The 24,396-nt window shown below is 44.3% G+C and overlaps 1 protein-coding gene across 3 annotated transcripts in view; it reads right to left on the bottom strand.

Annotated features, from left to right (window-relative positions):
* Positions 1-24,396, bottom strand: part of LOC110527437 (rho GTPase-activating protein 6) — a 90,936-nt gene that overhangs the window by 46,988 nt on the left and 19,552 nt on the right. Inside the window, exon 1 of one of the 3 annotated variants that reach the window (XM_036982863.1) lies at positions 11,227-11,632. The exons of the other annotated variants lie outside the window; for them this stretch is intronic. Coding sequence (XP_036838758.1) covers positions 11,227-11,268 — 42 coding nt within the window. The 5' untranslated portion in view covers positions 11,269-11,632. Of the gene's footprint in view, positions 1-11,226; positions 11,633-24,396 lie in introns of those variants that run through there. 3 annotated transcript variants of the gene reach the window in all.

Here is a 24,396-nt window from a genome sequence, read left to right as displayed (position 1 = left end):
AATTTCCGTGCCAAGCTCCCATTGACATCAATGCATGATTTACACAAACGTCTGAGCTACACACGCACTTCTCCAGTTAGGATTTGGGGCTGAATCAGGAAACCTTTATAACATCATTTGTTATGTTTTTTTAATTTTAAGCTATTATAGCTCACGTGAAGAATGTCTCCTTTTTCTCTCGCGGGCCTACCAATGTCTCAAAGTAAATATGATGTAGTCGAATGTGTGGATGTCATACGCAAAAGCACTTGCGTCCAAATTCTTAAAGACGAATCACAGAACAATCAAAATGATAACGAGCATAATCGAAAGATCTCTCGTGTGCACACACAAAACACATTCACGCGGAGGGCCGCACATCTCTCTTTCATCTCCCCTCAGTTGCTGCTTCTAATCTACACAGCTAGAAGCTCCTGAGTTAAGGCATCATTATAGTAGGATTTACACATATTTATTGACTGGAGGGAGGAAACCCTAAAGTTCTAATAGTCCCCCTTTTAGACTGCTTACGTAGGTTCCCCTGACACATAGGTTGAGTGATTTTGCTTCATACCCAAGCGCTTGTTACTCGAGGTATGCAGGCCACAATGGCACCGCTGTTCTGTGTTTACAACAGAGGATGTTCTCCATTCGTTTTCAATTGTCCTTTGATGTCAAAGCTACCAGGGGTGTCAAACATGTGACCCGAGGCGAAACATGAGGTTTTGGTTAGGTTTAAAAGGGAGTGGCTGATCTCGAATGAAATGACCTTTGTCCAACTTAGCTAATTATTGTGCTGTGAGTTATAGACTATGCCCAAATCAGAGGTGGCAATGACAGTATAGCTGAGGTGTGTTATAAGTATGGCCTTCCAATGTGTGTCAATAACTCTAGGAACTCTAACTGCAAAAGTTAGCTTCAGTAGTCAGCAGCTTCTGGTCTCTTTCCCTCTCTCAGCTTCTTTGTCTGTCTAGGAGGCAGTCGAGCCAGCCTGAGGCAGCGTGTTCGCTAACTAGCCCACTGGGCATTGGTTTCCCATAGAACCCTCCAGAGAACACTCTGCCATACCCACAGCATGAGAGCATATCACTACATTACTACATCACTACATATCACTACATATCACCCATTCCCCAATAAATAATGTGCCACTCAATCATCCTCCTCAGTCGGGACATCTGGAAATAAATAGAGAATCAATCAGGAGCAATCAAGCTGAACAACCATATTGAGCCAAATGATCCACTAGTTGGTTTTGGATTAACTTTGGTTCTTAAGGTGGTTTTCATAGAACCAAGAACTAGAGAAAAACAACAACACAATATTTCACAACGTTACACCATCAAGACTGGAGGTTTTCTGTGGGTGCCAGAAAAGTGAAATGTTTTATTTCCCTCTCTCCTCTCCTCGCCGTTCCCTTTCCTCTCTTCCTTCCTTCTCTCCTCTTCATTCCCTTTCCTCTCTTCCTTCCCTGTCTCCGCTCTCTTTTCAGGAAACCGGTGTTTGTTCGCCAGATAACAAACACCGGGGACCTCCAGACGCACTACACTCGCTGTGACATTTCACACTTCCTGCGAACCAATCGCAACATCCCTCTAGCATGGAGGGACTAAATCTGTGGCCCTTGTGGCCTGTTAATGTGATGTCACGGCAGCTCTGGCTCTTACGAGAGCTTCTTTAGCAAAATGGCTTTAACAACGCTTAAACAACGCTCAAACTAGCCCACTGTGAACGAGCCCCAAGCCACACTGCATTCCATCCACTACCTAGTCTCACTTTGACAGGCGCTGTTAAAAAATAAAAAAAAACAGGGATTACAACACTGCTTGGTTCCACTGGTCTGGTTTAAAGCTTTGATGACAGGGGGAAGGCCGAGCACCAGGCAATGCCCCTTTACGAGACACATGGCACCGTTTACACTCGCTACGCGCTAAGAAGCCATCAGATGTTCATGAGAATGTGATTGATGGTTACAGAGTGTTGTGGCTGTGCTGACTTAAGCAGGCTGAAAATGAAAGCGATTCATAACCAGAACGGTTACGCAGGGCCTGTAAAGGTGTTTCTCAGATGTCCTGATGGAGAGGTTATTACAGTACATTTGTCCTGTCCTGTAATTCTCCTGTCAAATTTTGACGGGAGATTATTCAGTCAACATACATCAGGGTTTCTTTAAACTATGGGTTGGGACACTATTTCTTCTTAGTTTGGGTTGTTGGAGGAGGATTTGGGTCACGGGAGGACGGTCAAATACTTAGTTGGGTCTCGAGATTAAAACGTTTAAGAACCCCTGAACTTTAGAATGGAAGAAGTTGAAAACCCCCACAGATACTTCACACTGGGCACACATTGGTTAAATCGATGCTGTGTCCACGTTATTTCAATGAAATTACGTTGAACCAATGTGGAGTAGACGTTGAATTGATGGCTGTGCTCAGTGCGTTGCTGTTGATGCATCACCACTTTGTCATGAACTGTGTCAAGATTGCCTATGTATAGCTAGTGTTTGTCTTTGAACCCTGCCAACTGTACACTCAGCAGGTGATATGACCAATGGGAAAGGAATTCTTACAGAACTTTCTCTTGGACAAAGAGAACTCCACGGCTGAATCAGAATGCCGGTATGTCGGTATGACTTGAATGATATCTGACCGTGGCACAAAAGGTCACCATTACTTGATGGTTGAACAAGTTAAACACTTTCTTCCACCTCAGAGAAAAGCCTTTCAAAGTTTGTATGATGATGAGGTCACACACTGGGCTGTGTGTGTGTGTGTGTGTGTGTGTGTGTGTGTGTGTGTGTGTGTGTGTGTGTGTGTGTGTGTGTGTGTGTGTGTGTGTGTGTGTGTGTGTGCACCCATACAGGCCTGTGTGTGGCATGTATGTTGAATTTTGTCCTTATAATTTTGTCCTTATTTTGTCCTTATCTAGTTTTGTGCACAATAACACTACTACAGTTTGATTTACCAGTTGGACTTGATTTAACAACGACTCACAATGTCACAAGCTGCCACAGTCAGCCATTGCTGCTAATTTCTCTTAACTCAGGAAGTGTGAGACAAGTGTCACTTCCGGGAGAGGTGTGTGTGTGTGTGCGTGCGTGCGTGCGTGTGTGTGTGCGTGTGTGCGCGTGCGAGCAAGAGAGTCCTTGGCTTTTAAACAACTTCAACACAGAAAAGCCGCCTGGCAACAGTGCCCATTTTTTCCAGAACCAGGGCTGCATATCAGTCAGGTCGGTTCGGTCACAGGGTGGGAGGCTGGTGCTTTATTGATTTTCCTGGCAGATTATTGATCTGAGTTGCCCGGCTCTATACCTCCTCCCTCCAGCACTGCAACATTCAGCTGACCTCTTCGGAGTTCAGCGTTGTGGACAACTTTCCCTTTTAGCAGAGTGTTACCATCGGCATTTGAACTGTGAGTGTAGTCAGTGTTCAATTAATTTGTTCATGATGATGAATGTCGTCCAACAGTTTGAATACTTGTTGATGAGTATTAATGAGGCATTTTTAATTAGCATACTCTACGGTATCGCTCCACTATAAACACAGTCTAACGCTGGTAGGTTGTCATGTCTATACATGTACTGCTTTCCTTTCCACACACACACTTCCACACACGCACGCACGCACGCACGCACACGCACACACACACACACACACACACACACACACACACACACACACACACACACACACACACACACACACACACACACAATAGTTCCCCAGATGGTGATGTACTGGTGTGTTTATAAGACAATTACTTAATTCTGTTCCCCTGCACTCACAACTTCCTCCTCAACATCCCTCACAGTGACAAATGACTCCCAAACTACCTATTAGAAACTATCTTCCACTAAAAGTGTAATTTCATAAATACACAAATCCTGGAGAGACCCGTTCTTCAGTGAGTCATCGACAGGCCATAATACCTGAGAATTAGAGAGCACTTCCGCTGCATATAGAAATCCCTGTTGACAATTTGTGGGGTGAATGAATAAATAATCAATGCATTTTGGTACACACTTTCTAAAAATACAATTTAGTCAGATATTTTGGAGAGTCTTAATCACACCATGTATCTGTATACTTACTTAGCTAGTTTCCTGGTATGATTTCACCTTCGTTTGGGACTTCTTTACCACAGTTCAAAAAGATTCATCTTGGAAAGCAGGAGGTCTGGCCATTAATCCAGCTATCTGCTGACTGTCACTAGAACCACCCAGCCTTTCATACTCTGTAGGACTTGGCAAGGGAAGAGATAAAGTGCTGGACCTTAATGGTCTTCACTGAATGTTTTCTTAGACAAGGACCCTCCAAGCTAAACTGGGCTCTATCCTCCTCAGGGTCTAAGAGAGAGGGGTGGGGAGCAGCCTTTCAAAGAAAAAGAAGGAAAACACTATCGTTTTGTTCGCTTTCTCTCTCTATCTTTCCTTCTGACATCACAGGAACCCTGTGAAGAAAAGTGGGAAGCGCTTTGTCATTTTTACGTTGAGTCTGGAGGGGGTCTCATTGGGGATACACAGCTAGCTCTAGACATGGGATATATACTAACGAGGTGTGATGTGACGTTACTGGCAAAAGGGAAAGAAAGGTCCATCATGGCATCACCTATAGAACAGTGCTTGTACTTAGCCACTGACATTTCCTTCGTCTTGAATACAAAATATGGAACAAGTGACAAACAACTTTTTCTTCCTAAAGGAACTTGCTCGCCCAGTCCGTTGTGAGAGAGTCGCTCAGTCTAACCACACAAGGCTGTCAGACACAAGATAAATGTCCACATGCTGGAGATAAGAGATAAGAGAGACTGAAGGCAGAGGAGACAGCCCTCAAGCCCCACATCACTTCTGACGGATGGTTGTTCGGTCTCCCGCTCATCCCGTTGGTGTTTCCTCTGTGCCATGCACCTCTGACCCTGCCTGTTGGAATCCTCTGATGGAGAGAGGAGCTATCAGCTCACAGTCACAAGACACGACCAGCAAACATGCCAGGAGAGGGGGGGAGACAAGCACGTTCTGCTTTTTTTCAGCCACATACAATGTTTACCGCAACCAGTTGAAAGTGAAGGGTGCAGTAATTCAGCTGTAATGAGGAGGAATGTCATCCTGGTGTAAGAGCTTTGATGTGGTAAATATAACATATTGAGTGGAATTTCAGTGTAGTTGAAAATTCACTAATCAGTGATGCTTAACCTCGTTCGGCCTCCGTGTATGATGATGAGGTCACACACTGGGCTGTGTGTGTGTGTGTGTGTGTGTGTGTGTGTGTGTGTGTGTGTGTGTGTGTGTGTGTGTGTGTGTGTGTGTGTGTGTGTGTGTGTGTGTGTGTGTGTGTGTGTGTGTGTGTGTGTGTGTGTGTGTGTGTGCGCGTGTGTGCATGCCTGTGTGTGTGCCGGTGTTGTATGCGTAGACACACTTGTCGGCCTGACATTCCTCACCTCAGCATGGAAACAATCTACTCTTAAAGGGAAAATCCACTCCAAAACTATATATATATATTTATTTATTTTCATTAGTCCACTGTTGATACAGTCCGAAATGTTTTGCATGTCAGCTGTCATATTTTCACGATACTGGACTTTCAAGAAGCAAAGTGTCACCAGCCACATCAGCATGAGCTAAGAGGTCACAAACTAGGCTTGAATTAACTATGGCCACCCATACACAGATATGTGAATGCCACAACACACACACACACATTCACTCACACAAGCACTCAAGCATAGACACCCGTTTACACATAAAATCAGCACAAGCCCTCTTAGGCCTGTAACCTTCTGTGAATAAGTAGTCTGCAGAATTCTCCTTATATGGTAGAATATGTGCTCTTCATCATCTAGATTGGCAGTGCTTCTGTTTCCAGGAATAGAAATTGAACGTAGAACCATTACACTCACTTTACAGTCTAAAATAAAGTGCTATGTTCGTTCGCTCTTGTAACTATAACTCTTCTGAGCATTCAAGTGTCCATGTGAAATCAAGTGGGAATGTCCTTTCTATCCATTCAATTGTAAGTGTCTTGGGCGCTGCAGGAAATTGGCTCCATGTAAGCAAAGAACATGAATTTGTCAAGGAGTTCCAGGTTTTTGATCAGGGAAAAATATATAAAAAGTGTTTGATATCTACATCATCAAAAGGAATTTACAGGGAAGCAGGGAATCAGGGAGCAGGGAGTTCATTTGGACACTATTTCCATCGGAAGCATATCCCACTATTTTTCCATACATCATCTAAGTTTTTGAGTCTAGCTGCATAAGCTTTTTCTTTGAATGTTCCTCTCCCCTGGCTGGTTGAGTTAGCCTAGCCACACTCCCCCGATCCTGAACATTTCCTTGACTGCAGTTCAGTGAGCTCCATGACCTTTGACCTAACACAGAGAGACATATCAGAAAAGTTAATCAGATGACAGAGATGTGCTGACCCCTGTCTCACCTTTTGACCCTGTGACCTCTGTAACACCACAGGATTTTTCCAGTCCCAGGCTAAATGGGCACTGGAACAAAATAACTGCATCCGATTTTAACGTCCAACATTTGACCCCCGTTGGGCTGTTATGGCGGCTTTAATCCTACAATACTACTCAAATCAAGAGATAAATAAAATAAGAAATCGGTCTGACCTCTTAAAATGTTTTTTGAAAATGATATTAAACAGTACTTGTATTTATATGTGAGGTTCTGGTCAGATTACATAACCGTAAGTAGAGATCCAACACACTGAATCTGTTTCCTCAGAGTCCAATACAATGTGTTATACTGTATCATTAGTTTGACCATGCTGGCTGAAATCACTGAAATTGCCGGTAACAGAAAAAAAGTAAAGCCTTGATAGAAATAGATATGTTAGAACTAGAACAGCTCTAACTCAATCAGAATCAATAGAAATCTACTCAAACACTGTTGGAACTGGGCAACATCCTGGAGGCCATAGGATCCTGGCCATGTTCTGTTATAATCTCCACCCGGCACAGCCAGAAGAGGACTGGCAACCCCACATAGCCTGGTTCCTCTCTAGGTTTCTTCCTAGGTTTTGGCCTTTCCAGGGAGTTTTTCCTAGCCACCGTGCTTCTACACCTGCATTGCTTGCTGTTTGGGGTTTTAGGCTGGGTTTCTGTACAGCACTTTGAGATATCAGCTGATGTACGAAGGGCTATATAAATACATTTGATTTGATTGGTGTGTTTTTTCCCCTATGGCATGGGGTTGTTCAATGACAGTATTTGCTTAAAATCTATCCCTTCATGGTTTCATATCAGAGGGAGAAATAACCATATTATTTTCAAAATGCTTTATGTATGCATCACTCAGAGAAATAAGTAGTTTTGCTATGTTTTACACAGACAAGAAGACAGAAATTGACATCAATATTTAAAATATATATTTTTGTTGATATATATATATATATACAGCACTTTGAGATATCAGCTGATGTACGAAGGGCTATAAAAATACATTTGATTTGATTTGATTTAATCATGGAGTCAGGTGCCTTGAAACAGCCTTCTTTGTGCGGCCGATCACCTGAGTCCTATTTGCAGAGGGAGTGGTTTTGGTTGGGCCAAAGCAAACAGCCTTCAGGAAACAACAAGGACAAGGTGAGCGGAAAACAGGTACGGGGGTCAGACCAGACCCCGTTACGAAACATCTACTTAGTACTAGAACAATGAGAGGAATTTGGAGCCTGTCTGGGCAGGCCCTCAGACTGACGAGGCTCTCTGAGTGTCTCCAGGATAGGGAAAAGGGTGGATGCAGGTTCCTTTTGGCCAGTGATGCCTCGGTTAGGGGGAAAGGCAGGAGGGCGAGAGAGAGCGTGTGGACAGGGGGACAGAGACAGAGGCCCAGCCACTGTGATACAGAAGTCTTTTGAAGGTCAGCTGACAACACCAGCACGTTTGTAATCAGTCATTCAATTAATCAACAATTAAACAATCCGATCTGTAGTCAACGTGTCTGACTTTCTGTCTGCTTCCTCTCTCTGAGTCAGTCACATGCACACAGTAGACAATAGGTATGTTGCTACATCACACAATGTGCCAAATCTGTACCCATTTCCTGCAGTCATATGACCAAAGCACCCTCTAGTGGCCTCATGGGTGGAATGTTATTCATATTTTTCGAAATTAATAACCATTTCAAAAAATGTTTATGTTTCTATGTCAAACAATGTTGTTATATTTCAGTCTTCTCTGATGTATATAACATGTAATATTGGAATGCAAACTCAAAATGTTATACATTTCAACTCTATATCTGACATGGTACAGGGGTCTTGTTTTTTTAAGCCCATAACCATGTGTGTGAGGTGTATACTTTTGTTATAAAGTAGATATGTTTAAGACTACCAAGAAACACTCTGTGTGACCCTGAGTTACCCCACTGCAGTAAAAGGTTAAAGGACACAATTGAGAGCCAGGGGAGAGTAAAGATGCAGCTTTCGTACAACAGTGATACAAGCCGGAGTAGCAGGATCCAGCCTCAGCAGAGTGAGTGGCAGTTGAGGTTGACGTCACTTCCTCTAACCATGCCACAAGCACGTGCCATCCTGTGTAATGCCCTGACACTAAAACCAGCCACCAGATGACATCAACACATCACCATTTTAGTCAAGGAGGAAGCAGGCAGCAGATGTTTGGCCAAATGAGGAAGAGAGAATCCATCATGGATCCTCAAACTCCACCAAGACAAAAGCATTGGAGGAAAGAATCCGAACACATTAGATAACAACCATGTAATAACACCCGTCTGGGAATGGTCCGGAACAAAGGGGCGACCAACCTCGGTGAAAACCGATCCAGTGGCGTCTGATCATTTTTTACATTTGTGTAATTTAGCAGACGCTCTTAGGGTAAAGAGCAATTAGGGTAAAGTGCCTTGCTCAAGGACCTTTTGGTTACTGGCCCAACGCTCTAAACCTGCTAGGCTACCTTCTGCCCCAGTGAAGAGTTGGGTCTTGGTTGAGTATTGGGTCGCCAGCGCTAGTACACCTGGAGGAGTTAGCATCACTCCGAAGCGAGCAGAGCCTATCAGAGCCTATCAGAACCTAGTAGAGCCAAGCAGAACCTAGTAGAGCCAAGCAGAACCTAGCAGAGCCTGTCAAAACCTAGAAGGTTGTAAGTTCAAACCCCCAAGCTGACAAGGTACAAATCTGTCATTCTGCCCCTGAACAGGCAGTTAACCCACTAGGCCATCATTGAAAATAAGAATTTGTTCTTAACTGACTTATCTAGTTAAATAAAGAGCCAAGTAGAGCAGAGCCACATGGCCGCTTACCAGACAGATTCAAAGTTTATGCTTCGGCAACCGGCATGGTGCTGCTCTCTCTCCTCTTCAAATACTCAATATCTCCAATCGGTATAACTCTGGAATATTTATACACAGTGGACAAAATGATAGAATATGGAATTTGTTTATTGGAAGGCTGATGGGGAAAGCTTATGCGGACCTAATCCTCCTTTCCACGCTTTGTCTCCAACTCTTCCTTCGGCAGTGATATTACCCGGCAGTGATATGCCAGAGAGTTCACTACTAACAGCCAACCATAAACCACTCCTACACACTCGAGGCAGCAGCACTCAGGTTGCTGTGTCTAAGGCTAGGTGGAGTCTGCTTAAATAGTTACAATGAAAACCAAGGCACTCTGCAATATGATATGTGCAATGTGTTGCTTACAGTCCACATGACATTCATAACTCCAGAGACAGTGGACGTTGAACAACCAGTTCATTTCGGGAGAGAGATGCGAACATGTTGTTTATCTAAGTAAACTGTGTGTGAGTAATACCACAACTTAAGAGTCTACACACTTGCATAGGCTTTTCATACACGCTACATTTCATACCCCTCAAGAAGAAAATGTCAGTTGGGAGACCACAGTGTTGGCCAGTGGAGCCAAAGAAATCTGTATTGTTTTTCAATCTTTGGTTGCGCTTTTATGAGTCTTCGCCTCAAAAACATAGCTCATAAAGGGAAGTCGACCCACCGAACAGCCTCAGTGGGCAGTAGATTCATTTCCAAGGGGAAAGACAGCAACACGCAATGCTGATCTAACCACCCATGAGGATTTACAAGCAGAAGAGTTCTTTGTCACTCCACGATTTGGTTAAGACTCCACTACGTAAACAAAAGACACCACTCACAATTGCTAAAGATAATATAGCTGCATTAGTTCAGGTATTAGCTGCGATCACCGACAGCATGGATTTGATTTGTCCTTATCTACCACCTCTGTGGTGCCTGATGGAGTCAACCGCATCAAAACACAATTGTGGCAACATGGGGTCATTGGGACACAGAGCTCCTATAATGTTTTATGTAACCCCCCTATCTTTTAAATACCCGAAACGTGTAAATTAACCTGTTTCTGAAGGGTTATCTAATCACGTGTTACTTTGGAATGAGCCCTTAATGCATGCTGGGATTAAGCAAACATGCAACACATTCTGACAGGTGTAAGGCGTGTGTGTGTTTCTCTCTATCCTCTACTCTGCCTCTCTGACCCTTGCATCATTAGACCACCTCTCTCTCTCTCTCTCTCTCTCTCTCTCTCTCTCTCTCTAATAAGAAGTGATATAGAATGTGAAGTTAGCACTAGAGGGAAGACTGTGGGCTGATGGTAGGAAACGACAACATGTTCAGTTCATGAAATACTGGAAACACTGCGGTTCCAAAAGCACAGGGCATTAAAGGCTACACAAAACCTGTTGCTTTCTATGCTCGGAGTTGTATGTGAAGCCTGAGTGCACTCACTGCACTGGAACCCTGAGCTGACAGTGAGAAAAAGAAGACTTATGGCTTTGCTTGTACTGTTCTTTCTTCATCTCTGTGGTAACATCCACTCAGCCAGCCACATAACTCTCCAGAGTCATGAGGCAGCCTACCACTGACCTTAGCTGCCTCTGGCTCTCTCCTCTCCTGTTTTGACATCGGGGAAGGACACTGGATGGCCTATTGTGTGTGAAACTAACAGATTTTAGTTGGCATGGTTCGATGGTAATTTGAATAGCAGCGGAAATGAGGTGAGGCTAAAACACTACTGCCTGGAGGAAGAAGTAAAACAAGTGTGCATATAGCACATAGCCTGGATTCATGTCGATGCTGCACAATGTGTCAGTCATTTCTTTTCAGGAAACAATATCCTTCCATCTCTGTCCTCTAACATAAACAAATTCAGGAGGAAGCCTATGTCTCAGCTACCATACTTCTTAACCACAGTCTGTATGGAGATAAACATAATTAACGCAGAATACTTACAAGGTAAGAATTGTGCCTCTCCAAGAATACGGAGTCGCCCATGATTCAGAACAAGTGTCCACATATAAAGTAGCCTATCCAAAAGTGAACGAGGAAAGAAAATAAATATTCATCGAATCCCTCCAAAAGTAACGGAACGAGCGTTATCCTTATATCCTCACCACTCGCTGTATCATCAGTTTCGATTGAAGAAAAAAGCTACACGAAAAAAAACACTTGTAACAGGTTTACGCTGAATAGTCAAATCCCCGAATAGGACAACACTTGTACGGTTGGAGGTTATGCATGCCACGGATGACAGCAGTGTCAGTGCGCAACAGCTCCCGCTCCATGCTGGCTACTCGGCTCTATAGTGGACCTACTGCTGAAGTTTGCGATGCTGCGCGGCGGTTCTGAACAGAGAGGAAACTAGTAGGGGAGAGGGGCTAAAGGCGGGGCACCTCAAGGGAGCACACGGAGAGCGAGTGGAGAAAGTGAAAGGGATGAACGGCCAGTGCAACAACAACATAAAGATATCCCGTTCATTTTTTTGTGCAGTGATACAATGCATTTCCTGCAATTCTACACATTTTTCCATGGGGTAGTGAGACACTTTTGTCACTTTAAAGCTCATTTCTTGCAGTTCTATATATTTTTTCAGTACTTATGCCATGTTCATGATATCTGTGTGAGAATGACTGGAGGTCAGGGCCCCTGTAACCTAATGTAGCGGTTGTAAAAGAAACGCCTGAGTGGGTCCCCACATTCGGTTTTCAGGGGAAAACATATAGCTAGGTTGAAGATACCTTGTCCCTGAAAAGCGATTGTATATTCAGTTGAGGATGGGGCCCTGAGCAGATGCCCTGCATGTCAGGTAAGGTAAACTGGTGATGATTAGGCCTATTATATATAAGGTCTATATAGCTGGCTAGACTACTTTACCTAGCAATAAAAACAAATGTAAAAAGCTATCTGACATGGGCTAATTGAGTGACTGACATAAAAAGTCAGTCACCCCGACTGAGTTCCCCCAAAACATTTACAAAACGCACACATAGGCGATTGAAAAGGTGCCTTTTCCAGTGCAACCGGGGTCCATTTCATCTAACCCTCTATCAGTGGAACAAACTGTTATAGGCTGTTTACTCAGTCACCCTCCCGTTGTACAATTAGGCTGTATTATGCATGGTTGTCACAACGGTGTGTAGTTGGATTCAAAATAAACAGTTCACCCCATTGCTTCTACAGAAACTTACAAAGATGCAGGAAAATTAATGTGTTGTGACTTCACCACTACGCAAAACCCCTTCTGTACATTGTTATCGGTGGGGAGGGGGGGCTATAGATGAGACCCTCAGACTTCAAAGTTATGCACGATGGCTATGTGTCACACTACTGTTAAAAGGATATTAAAGAGAACTAGTGGCTAAAAATAAAATTAATAAATGAAAAAGTTCATTTGGCCTTTGGGGGACATTGCTGAGTTTGTGCAATGCTTTGTGTGAGACCAGACTTGAGCAATCCTGGCCAAGGTTTGCCTGCAATTTCTATGAACACAAACATGAAATAAAGCGGTTTTGTCAGGTCACAGTGCACAGGGACTAATACTGGCCTCCTGTGAGGGGTTTACAATACATTTTCCAGACTCATATTCACTTGAGTTAATGCAAACCATTTCCCTTGCTCTCTATTGGCAAGTTGGCCAGGGGTTTATTGGGAAACTTTCTTCACTGTCCGTCTCTCATGTACTCATGTACTCATGAGCTCTTATAGGGGACATTAATACTGTACCAGCACGGGGGCATGGTTAAACCTCAGGGGACTCGGGTTGAAAATGACATGCAGCACATGATTAGGGTATGTAGGCTATACGCACATTCATACACACACACACACACACACACAAACAGGCTGAATACCAGTGTAATCAGAACGAGACGTGTAAACATCTGAAGAATGTGTGAGGCACAGCAAAGAGAAATCTGCTGACTAAAAGGAAAGCAGGGTGTTTGCATTACACTACAGTACAGCTATATCAAAGTGCATGATCACGATCAACTGACGTCATCGTTGTTACAATCTGAGTATGGAACCTGGGAAACGTGTTAGTTTGGCCAACCCTGCTCCCTGAAATAAACATAGATCATTAAAAATGAATAGGTCATAGTACTCTAGATGTATTCTTTCCAACTCATTGAGTTCACTCCACTGGGTAAGCATGAGTTCATATCTGAAGGAGCCACTTTGTGATCCCCTGGATAAATCCTTTGTCTCCTAAAAGGGTAGTTTGATAGTCCCGGTGTGACTGTAGCTGACACGCTGACATAGCGGCCTGTGCTGAAGAGGAGGGAGAAGGAGGAGAAGGAGAAGGAGGAAGGAACGTGGCAGAAAATCCCCAAACTCCAGATGTGTTGCGTCACACAACATGGAGCGGTTTGTCCCAACCGAGCAGCGCTCTCAGTGTTCAAACCCTGGCAGTGAGAGAGTTTAACTCAAGAAGGAAAGCTGATCAAAAAAGGTCAGCAGCAGTGGTTTATTAAGTGAAACCGAAGACATGTTTAAGCTCCCACACCTCTCTATTGAGAAAAGGTTGCCAGTTCATATTCCAAACTGGCCACTGCTATGTTATGCTGAGCAATCCACTTCATTCTGTTTCCACACAGCTGTGTGAGTTAGTGAGTAGGATGAGAATGCCCGACACTATACATTCCATCTTCATCTTGCTGTAGAACAAATGCCTCATTAACGTGTCAGGCAAATGTCAACCTAACCAAGAGTCCATACTGAAGCCTGCAAACATATAACATGCATATTATCCTGACCTCTTCTTGCAATATACTCACAGCTCGTTAAAGTGTAGGCCTAATCCAACAAGTGAGAAATCATTCAAAAGTCCAGGTCCCTCCCAGCTTCCTCCCTCACAACGTAAACATTTGAAAGTGTAAGGCTCTGAGATGGGAACATGATAGTCATCATATTCAATCTGACCTGAGTCATCTTGAGCACATACATCTTGAGCCTTGGGATTTTCTCTGTAACCTTTAACATGCTTCTTGTGCTAATGTTCAGCAGCAGGGGCATTTTTTGTTATTGTATTTAGCACTGTGCTTAATTTTTCCACTGTTGATTCTGGCATAGAATGATCCTATTGATGGTCGACATATTTCATAGTCAAGTCATTAATATTTGTGGCAATGAGAGGAGAAAGGTTCAGAGGGGAATAACAAAAAGACTAACAGTTGGACAGAATGTGGAATGTTACTACTCCCCAACACATGAAACATAAACACACATTTCTAATAATATGACTAATTTCTTCTTCACATGCTCCGTTATGCGTCATACCTCTGTTATTGCTGGTTGTGTGTACATTGGTTGTATGGACTATTGCTTTTTGTGACTCAACTATAGTACAACGTACAGTGTATTGTCACACCCTGATCTGTTTCACCTGTCTTTATGATTGTCTCCACCCCCCTCCAGGTGCCGCCCATCTTCACCATTATCCCCTGTGTATTTATACCTGTGTTCTCTGTTTGTCTGTTGCCAGTTCATTTTGTTCATTCAGACCTACCAGCATTTCCCCCCTTGCTCCTGTCCTGTCTATAGTGCCTGTTTCTGACCTTTCTGCCTGACCTGACCCTGAGCCTGCCTGCCTGCCGTCCTGTACCTTTGCCCCACTAGTCTGGATTACCGACCTCTGCCTGACCTGACCCTGAGCCTGCCTGCAGTCCTGTACCTTTGCCTGCCCGTGTTCGATTTAATAAACTTTTGTTACTTCGATATTGTCTGCACCTGGGTCTTACCTTCAAACCTGATTGTATATATAACCCTGACATATTCTACTGTCTGCCATGTGTCTGTTTTTATAACTGGTATTTGGATTGTTTATTCCTATGCCTGATTCCGTGTGAAGTGATTTACTACCTCAGTTATTTCTCCCAGGCTATGCATCTGGAAAATTACAAAAGAATGAAATGCACTCATCTGAGGCCATCCTAATACCTTCTGTCATCGTAAACTCAGAGCGTGGAGCAAAATGAAAATGTTTACATCGCTCAGTTACTACGTGCCCGCTTTCTCCAGTCAAGTGACTACATGTCTCTGCACTGAAATCCCTGAATCGTATGGAAAATAAAAGGATTTACGACAATCTAATAAATGACAAAATATCCCATAAGTGGTCAAGACCTGTCTAATAAACATTCACAGAAATAGATGTTGTGACATCAAACTCGACATTAAATACTTGCACGAGTTCTGTTGTTGCCCTTTCTGTGATCGTTTGGTGGATTCGTTTTGTTTATGTGACTGTCTTTCCTCATCTGAATATCTCCCATGATACAAGAAAAGAGCTAGTGAAACACTGCAATAGAAAAATAATAACATTTAACCCTGGACAAATTTACAGTACTTGTTTGCCCAGTTTTTTCTTTCATTTGAGTTCACGCTCTCCTCTGTGAAAACACCATCTTATGAGATAAGCACGAGAAGGGATCTGGGGAACACAAACGAGAGCGAAGAACAGAAGTGGGGAGGGGGAACGCTGAAGGTTGGGTACACACATAAACAACTTTACTGCGGGAGCGACACAAAGCGACCTGGAGTGATGACCTCAAAGCTGGGGAATGCAGTTTAGACCCTTTTCCAGAGAGGAAAATAGAAAAAAAACAGCCGCTTATTAACCACGGTGTCTCTCGCTGACTTCAAGGACCTCAGATAACGCCACTGTACGAACATGAGCTCTTGCAGAGGAAGAGGGTTAGGGTTAAGACACCCTTCTTCGCATCCACCCCATCCCAAACACACAACACCCCCTGGTCTGGATTCAATCACCAGGCTTCAATCAGCAGGCAACAGGGACCACTTGCCCTGAATCCATTTCTGTCCTGAGGGTGAACAGGACTTCTATACATATTGTTTACTCCAGTTGTCCCATCCAAGAGCTGTTCAAGAGCTATGCTAAAGCTCAAATGGGCAGAATTTATTTTCAAAAACTCGAAGTTAAAAGTAAAGTAGGAAGGAAGTAAAACACTAATCAAATCCAAGTGTTTCAGAAGACAAAAGGCTATGGCAGTGAGATGGAATCCAGACTTGCGTGCTTTTTTTGGGTCAGTGTGTCCTAGTTACACCCTCTTGCCTGAATATCTGGCTGCTGACGGCTGGCTATACTTCATCACATGCCTCCCAGTGATGTCGTCATGAAGTTAGGCTTCTCTGGCGAAACTGCACAGTTTGTACTCTCCAGCACAGTGGTATGGTACAAATTAGGATTAAGTTGGCCTGTGACGGATTGGGAGTGACGTTTACCAGGCTACACGCATAACACTGTGCTCTATTTCTCCCCTTAAGTTTTACATGTAGACAGGGCCACTCACATGAACTATTCCCTGTTTAGCGGCACTTAAAATATGGCGTAATCTATTCCCCGTTTAGCTCACAACACAGTTTAAGAAATGTCTCTGTTGTGGCTTGGCTTTGTGAGGCTTTTAAAACCATGGCAAATTAGGTAGTTGGAATGGCATTCGTGTGAGCTGTTAAGGGCCTCAAAGGTAGCTTGAGAGGACTTTCAGCTTCTGCGACGTGTCCTCAATGTCTCAATGTCAGACTGTCCTTAAGGGGAACAATAGTCCAGAAGAAACCAATGCGGACACAGAGGAACAGAGGAACTGAAGGCAGGCGAAAACCAGACCTAGACAGGGAAATATGATGTGCGGCTCACGCTGCTTTTACACAGCGACAGAGACAGACATCCTCCACCTACGCACCTACATGTTTTCCACTGACCACCGTTGACGACTGTTGCCATGGCGTCGGGGCCTGCCAGATGTAAGAGACAGCACAATGCTACGAATGTCCATACAATGTCAGTGTCACGCGTCACATTGTTTGTCACATGAAACATACAATTAATATCTGATAGAGGACTGACTGAGGGTTACTTGACTAAAGAGAGCAACGGGCATCTGGTACGGACAGTTTCACAGAGATGGTATTTATTTGAAAATTATTTGGTAGAATTACACAAACTACAACTATCAACCACTTTAGACTACATCCCTACCTCCATCCATCCCCTTCTCTCCCTTTCCCTAAACCCTTATATCTGAGTCCTACTGTTGGCACCAATACCTTCCTGTGATGCTGTGTCTCTGTCTAAGAAGAGGGAGAGGCTTGAGGGCTCCTTGATGAATGACTCCTCAATAAAGCCAATGTCTCACCCTACAGTAATCAGAGATGGCAGGTCCAGAGAAAACACAGACGCACTACCGGCTAATGTCTCTCAAGTGACTCCTCTTCTGCACAGCTAAATATCCCTTAATTGTCCTCCCTCAAAAGGAGGGTTGTCTAAATGGGCACACAGCAAGAAGAGGAATGGCTATTTTAAATTAGGTGATTATATTGCCCTGCGCTGTTGTGGATGTAGTACACCGTCTGCTCTGTACTGTCATTGTGTGATCATGGGTGTTCTGGTCCATTAGGAAATTGCAGCTTGAGCATAGCGTTTGGTCTTATGAATTGGTCTCACAGACAGAAATAAAGCCAGAGTGAGAAGACCGGCATCCACACACACGCACACACGCACACACACACACACACACACACACACAAGCAAATACAGATGCATGTACGTGGTCATGGACATGCACTGAATGCTCTCACCCATCCCCAGCTCTCTCCTTGTCTCTCCCCTCTCTCCGCTGGCCTTGACAGGGTCACCGGGCCTCTGAAGCCTGACCTAGCCCAAACCCCGTAGACATAACAGAACAAGTACAGTGACAATGTCTGGAAGGGCTGTTCCGGCGTGACTATCCTCTCTAAAGGAAACACAACCCAGTAAACCCAGTCAACCCACTATAGTATACTGAGAGCTGAGAACAACCCACTATGTTATACTGAGAGCTGAGAACAACCCACTATAGTATACTGAGAACAACCCACTATAGTATACTGAGAGCTGAGAACAACCCACTACTCTACAAAAACATGCAGGACATATTTGGTGACTTCGCTAACAATACATTTATACATTTTTTTTTTTGCTGGTATTTTACGTCGGTCTAATTTCAAAATGTCCAAATCAACAAAGTCGTGATGTTGAACACATCAAAACCCTTATCTGTCGCACAACCGAGAAGCTTCAATTATTTTGAGCTCTCGTCCTAAATATTTATGTTGGATTCTAAACACATGGTTCTGAGAACACAGTCTGAAAGCTGTAAAGACGGGGTCATTGTATGTGTTAGAAGAAGGACCGTGAGCAAGCAGAGAGACGGCAAGCACCGAGTGTATTTTTCCGTTTTGGTTTCATGCCACCTCTTCTGTGTCAGAGTGCCCTAATTGTCAAATATAACGTAGACTGGAACAAGACCTTGGTATCTCACCTCCTACACCACACTAGGCCACTGCAACATATACACACACACTCACACACTCTCAAAGCCCCCAAAAACATTTCATCTTAGCCTACCAATAGTATAGTTTTGTTGTATATGACTTCGTTCACCTGACCTTTTAAAGCAAACACATCAGCTTGTGGGGAATCCCACTACACATCATATTATCGTATTATACACATCCTACTGTATATCCATAGTATGAAGCACGTGGCATTAATGATGAGTGAACACAAACCACCACTGTTTATATAGTCTATTGGCAGTCTGTGTAACTCTACTGTAAATAATATTGAATTCATTGTTTGCAGCATTAGGTCCTAACTGTACTTTTGCAGACGTTCTGTAAACATTTACACTAACCCACGGAGGATTTGACATTTGAAACTACATTTTGGAGAACGATTCTAAAGGTTTATCTCATGAATTGACTCTCCTTCCAAAAGTGGAGTCGTGTTGCGTTTCTACTTGAGCTTTTGCAGGCAATTGTGAGAGGGAGAGAGAGGGATGGAGGGAATGAGGAAGAGGGGAGAAAGATCCATCCCGGCTCCGGTTGAAAGATCCATCCCGGCTCCGTTGCCCTCCCTGGGAGCTATGGAATGCATCTGGAATCCTACCCAGACTCCCCCATGTGCGCCACCCCTCAGCTCCAGCCTCCCTCCATCTCAAACCAGCAGGCTCCTCTAGCACTGCAACAAAACACACCGAGGTGAGATCTTCAACTAACTACAGCGCAAGAGATGGTTCAAACTGATGTGGATGTTACATTGTGAGTTGGAGGTGGTATTCTTGAGAAGGTGGTATTCTTGAGAAGGTGGTATTCACAGTCAGACTTTGGAGGGGTTTATTTGGCCCCTATAATAGCCAAAGGAGGTGAATATGCTTGTTCCTCACAACCAAATGTAACCCCTGTGCATTACAGCCTACATACCTATACTGTGAGCTATTTGTATGAGCCTTCAATATTCTCTGAGTGTAAGCGGTCCACCTTCTGGTTTATAGAACATGTAAAGATGCTGTAACCACTGTGGGACTACATGCAATATAGAGACATCTCAGAGGCTTTAGTTCAGTACCTTTCTTCTGGATTACCTTACCTACTCACCCTCCTACAGACAGGGTCACCAGAAATGTTTACAACACTCCATGGTCGCCATGGCAGCAGCCGTGAAACACGCAGGAGGAAGCAGAGAGGAGTGTGTGGGCAATATCACCGTTGGGATTACGCAATAGCAAAGCGTATATCAGGCAAATTGTACAGTTTTAGCACTGCTTGGCTATTGCAACATTCGATGACCTAACCACATCTAAAATGTTACATTATTATCATTATTATTATCAAATATTTTTGTTGGACGCAACACAATGAATATATATATATTTTTGGATTTCACTACTTAGTCCACCCTTTTCACACTACCATTGTTCCTGGAACCGTACAGTACGGTTGGGGTTGGCATGATAGTGTGAAAAGGGTTTTTAGAGCCATGTCCTGTAACCCTCCATCTATTGAGTCAGAGTGGATGGTCAACCTAGACAGTGGTCACTCACTGGTCAGTCCACTTCCCTGAGTCTTAATGCACCACAGGCCCTCGCCACGAGCGTGCTCTCAGTGAGAGGTTAGCAGTGTGTGTCCTCCTGCTCTGAGAGCTTCCAGCTGCTCTTGGCTCTGTAGGGGTGAGCCGACACCAAGTGTGTGTGTGTGTGTGTGTGTGTGTGTGTGTGTGTGTGTGTGTGTGTGTGTGTGTGTGTGTGTGTGTGTGAGTGAGTGAGTGAGTGAGTGAGTGAGTGAGTGAGTGAGTGAGTGAGTGAGTGAGTGAGTGAGTGAGTGAGAGAGAGAGAGACACTCCAGGGATAAGGTAGAGAGGTCTGTATGCTCAGTTGTAAGATAGGCCTGCCTGTTGTTATTACATGTGTATCCAATGACAACATAAGTAAAAGTAGTGGGAACAGTATCAATTGCTAGTGGTAGTGGTACAAGTAGAAGTAGCAGCATGAAAGTGGTAGTGGGCTAATATCAGCAGTTTCAACATGATAGGAGTAGCATGCAGAGGAGCATACAGTAGCAGGCTGATGAGTTTATTAAGTTACTTGAAACTTGGATGGGCAGCCCCCTGAAGAATGTTGGGCTGCTGGTTGGTAGCAGTGTTGGCCAGTAGAGGGCATATTCTAGTCGCTCTGCTGCTGCACTACAATGGAACAGTGTAGGGACCGTTTGGAATGAGTGAATGCAGTGGTGTGTGTGTGTGTGTGTGTGTGTGTGTGTGTGTGTGTGTGTCTCTGTCTGTCTGTCTGTCTGTCTGTCTGTCTGTCTGTCTGTCTGTCTGTCTGTCTGTCTGTCTGTCTCTGTCTGTCTGTCTCTGCCTCTCTGTCTCTGCCTCTCTGTCTGCCTCTCTGTCTGCCTCTCTGTCTGTGGGTGCAGCACAGTGTCTAACATGAAACCCACCGTCTTACATGGAAGCCATTGTCTCACACTGAACCCAGTAAGACAGTGCTCTGCTCCTCACACAGCGGCAGCAGCAGTAAGTCATTTCAGAGCCTATTAAGTCTCCATTAGAGGGAAGCCCTCCCTGCTGGCTCAGCTAATCCGACACAGGTGTGGCTTCAGACAACCGCAGCTCTCAAACGGGCCTCAGCCTGAGCAGCTTCTACCCAGGACTCCATTTCCCACGCTACCCCATGGGCTTTGAGGCTCAGCTTAGGGCAAATTATGATTAATTAATTGATTGACGACTCAAACGGAGTTCTTCCACTGTCCTATGTTCGCACCATACTTCAGTCTAAGACTGCCATCGTTGAAGTTGTTTGTGGTGATGTCAAAAAGCGGGTTGTTGTACAAAACAAAGTAATCTGCAATTGGCTCAGCTCTAATCAATCAGAGTATCTAGCCCAACCCATCGGTTTCTGGGACCAATCAGAATGGATAGAATGTGTTTGCATTCTAGAAATCGTCTAGAAGGTACTCAGATCCAGACTCATTGCGGAGAATAAATTAACGTTTGGCCTAAGCAAGTTTGGGTAGCCAGGCAAATTAATTCAGCCTTCTGCAGAATATTAGTAGGAGCCGTTCATTTTTACAATCGTATTAAATCCGAGACTAATGTCTTAATATAATGATCTAGACTCCTAGTTAAAGTGTTGGCTCCTCTTTGTTTTAGATTGACCACAAGAACCTCCCCTTTTTGTTTCAATAAGCCTCCCAAATGTATTTCCTTCATTCAGATGATCCAGAGACAGTTAAGCTATTCTAAACTGAAATTCACCCATCATTTGGGCTTCTTAATGTAACTGACCGCATGGGGGTCTTGATTCAAATGACTCTGACTTTTGAATAACGAGAACTCAGCCTTAGCTCAGCGTCCTTTCCCTGTAGTAACAACGTCCTCTCTCTACTCCTTCCCTGCCCCTCCCTCTCCTCTCTCAACCCCTGAAGCCGTCTGCCTCTCTCCCTAATACTCCTCCATTGCCGCGGCAGCTACGGTTTCCCGAGCAGGCCAGAAAGAAAAATGATTATTCCTGTAATGTCTCCATTCCAGCAGCAGACTGTTCTCGTCTGAGGGGAGCCAGTGGGGTGTGGGTGTAGTGATACAACGTGACAAAGGGATGTGGAAGCAGAGAGAGACAGGAGCAGCAGCATGGACAAAGCCAGGCAGACTAGGCACAGTAAAGTGGGCACTAAGGGGACTCTTTCAGTATGTTTATTCTGCACACATTCCCACAGTGCACTGGGCTTTGGGTAGAATGATGACATTTTAGACTCTAGAGCAATCTATGGCTCTAGTCTTTTCTAAAACCATAACAAGGGCATTTAAAGGTTTATCAAACACTTGGCTAGAACATGAGCACATCATCAAGTGTATCCAACTGCTAAAACACACACACACGCATACGCACACACACACAGAACACTGAAGTGCGTCAGCGCTCTTCAGACCCTGCTCTGGTATGACGAGGGTCTATGATCCCTTCCAAAACAGTGTGAGTGCAAGGGAGGGAGGGAGGAAGGGAGGGAGGGAGGAAAAAGAGGAATAGACACAGGCGCTATGTTTACCTCTGTAACCAAGATAATAAAAGGACAGCTTCTTTCTGCCGTGCATTTAATTAGCTACTAACATGGAGACTGTGGGTATGTCCCAAATGTCAGCCTATTCCCTATATAGTGCATTCATTTGTAAAAGGGGCCATGAGGCTTTTGTCAAAAGTAGTGCACTATATAGGGAATAGCGTCCCATTTGGGACACATTCTGTGACTTAAGGAGGACACGCCATCTGAATAAAGTGAGGGATGGGCGATAGAGAGATGAAAGGAGGAAAGGGAGAGATAAAAGGTTGGAGAGGAGGAGGTGGAGAGGGGAAAATGTGGACAATGAAAGGGTGTTTTCAAAAAGATACAATATATTATCACAAATAATATCCCGACATGTAACTGTAGCGATCTTTTCCCATCACTACCCTACACTGCTCTCACATCTGGAGGCCAGGATACACACCACATTTATACACACACATTCTCTCACTCACTCACTCACACACACACACACACACATACGTAACGTCACAGCACCAGGCTTCTGGGAAGGGACCCAGCAGTAGGGTAAAGGATCCATGCCTGGATATGATGTCTATACCCACTGAGTAACTCATTAGTACTTTGTTCTCTGGCCATAGTGTTACCATAATTCACACTCTTATACAATAATATTAACAGCATAAAAAAAGAGGAATAGACACAGGCCCTATGTTTACCTCTGTAACCAAGATAACAAAAGGACAGCTTCTTTCTGCCGTCTATTTAATTAGCTACTAACATGGAGACTGTGGGTATGTCCCAAATGTCAGCCTATTCCCTATATAGTGCATTAATTTGGAAAAGGGGCCATGAGGCTTTTGTCAAACGTAGTGCACTATATAGGGAATAGGGTGCCATTTGGGACACATCCTGTGACTTAAGGAGGACACGCCATCTGAATAAAGTGAGGGATGGGCGATAGAGAGATGAAAGGAGGAAAGGGAGAGATAAAAGGTTGGAGAGGAGGAGGAGGAGAGGGGAAAATGTGGACAATGAAAGGGTGTTACAATTCAATACAATACAATGCAATACAGCAAGGTGACACATCCATACATTATCCTAAGAAAAACAACTAAATATTTCAAGCACCGCCTTGAAATATTAGAATACTTTATAGGGTTGCAGACTAGACCATGCAATGTGCCATATCACTTATTTTCTATGTTGACATAAGAATATAGCCCTCCGTCAGCTTTAGTAAAACAACATACTGAAGGTTGTCAGTTTGTTACCTCAGCTCCCCTGCTCTTCCTGTTTCAACTGACTCCTCCACCGCTCGTTTGTGCAATAATTATAGTCACTCTCCTACAGTCCTCCCATGTTACCGTCTATTCACCCATGGTGAACTCAACCCTAACCCTGGTGAACAACTCTAAGCCTGGGGAACTCGACCCTAACCCTGAGGACCTCGGCTCTAACCCTGGGGAACTCGACCCTAACCCTGGGGAACTCGACCCTAACCCTGGTGAACTCGACCCTAACCCTGGTGAACAACTCTAAGCCTGGGGAACTCGGCCCTAACCCTGGGGAACTCGTCCCTAACCTTGGTGAACTCCTCTAACCCTGGTGAACAACTCTAACCCTGGTGAACTCGACCCTAACCCTGGTGAACAACTCTAACCCTGGGGACCTCGGCCCTAACCGTGGGGAACTCGTCCCTAACCTTGGTGAACTCCTCTAACCCTGGTGAACAACTCTAACCCTGGGGAACTCGGCCCTAACCCT

The sequence above is a fragment of the Oncorhynchus mykiss genome, chromosome 7 (genome assembly GCF_013265735.2).
Source record: "Oncorhynchus mykiss isolate Arlee chromosome 7, USDA_OmykA_1.1, whole genome shotgun sequence".
Classification (NCBI taxonomy): Eukaryota; Metazoa; Chordata; class Actinopteri; order Salmoniformes; family Salmonidae; genus Oncorhynchus; species Oncorhynchus mykiss.
Note: the sequence above shows the minus strand (reverse complement) of the source record. Positions and strands in the feature narration are given on the sequence as shown.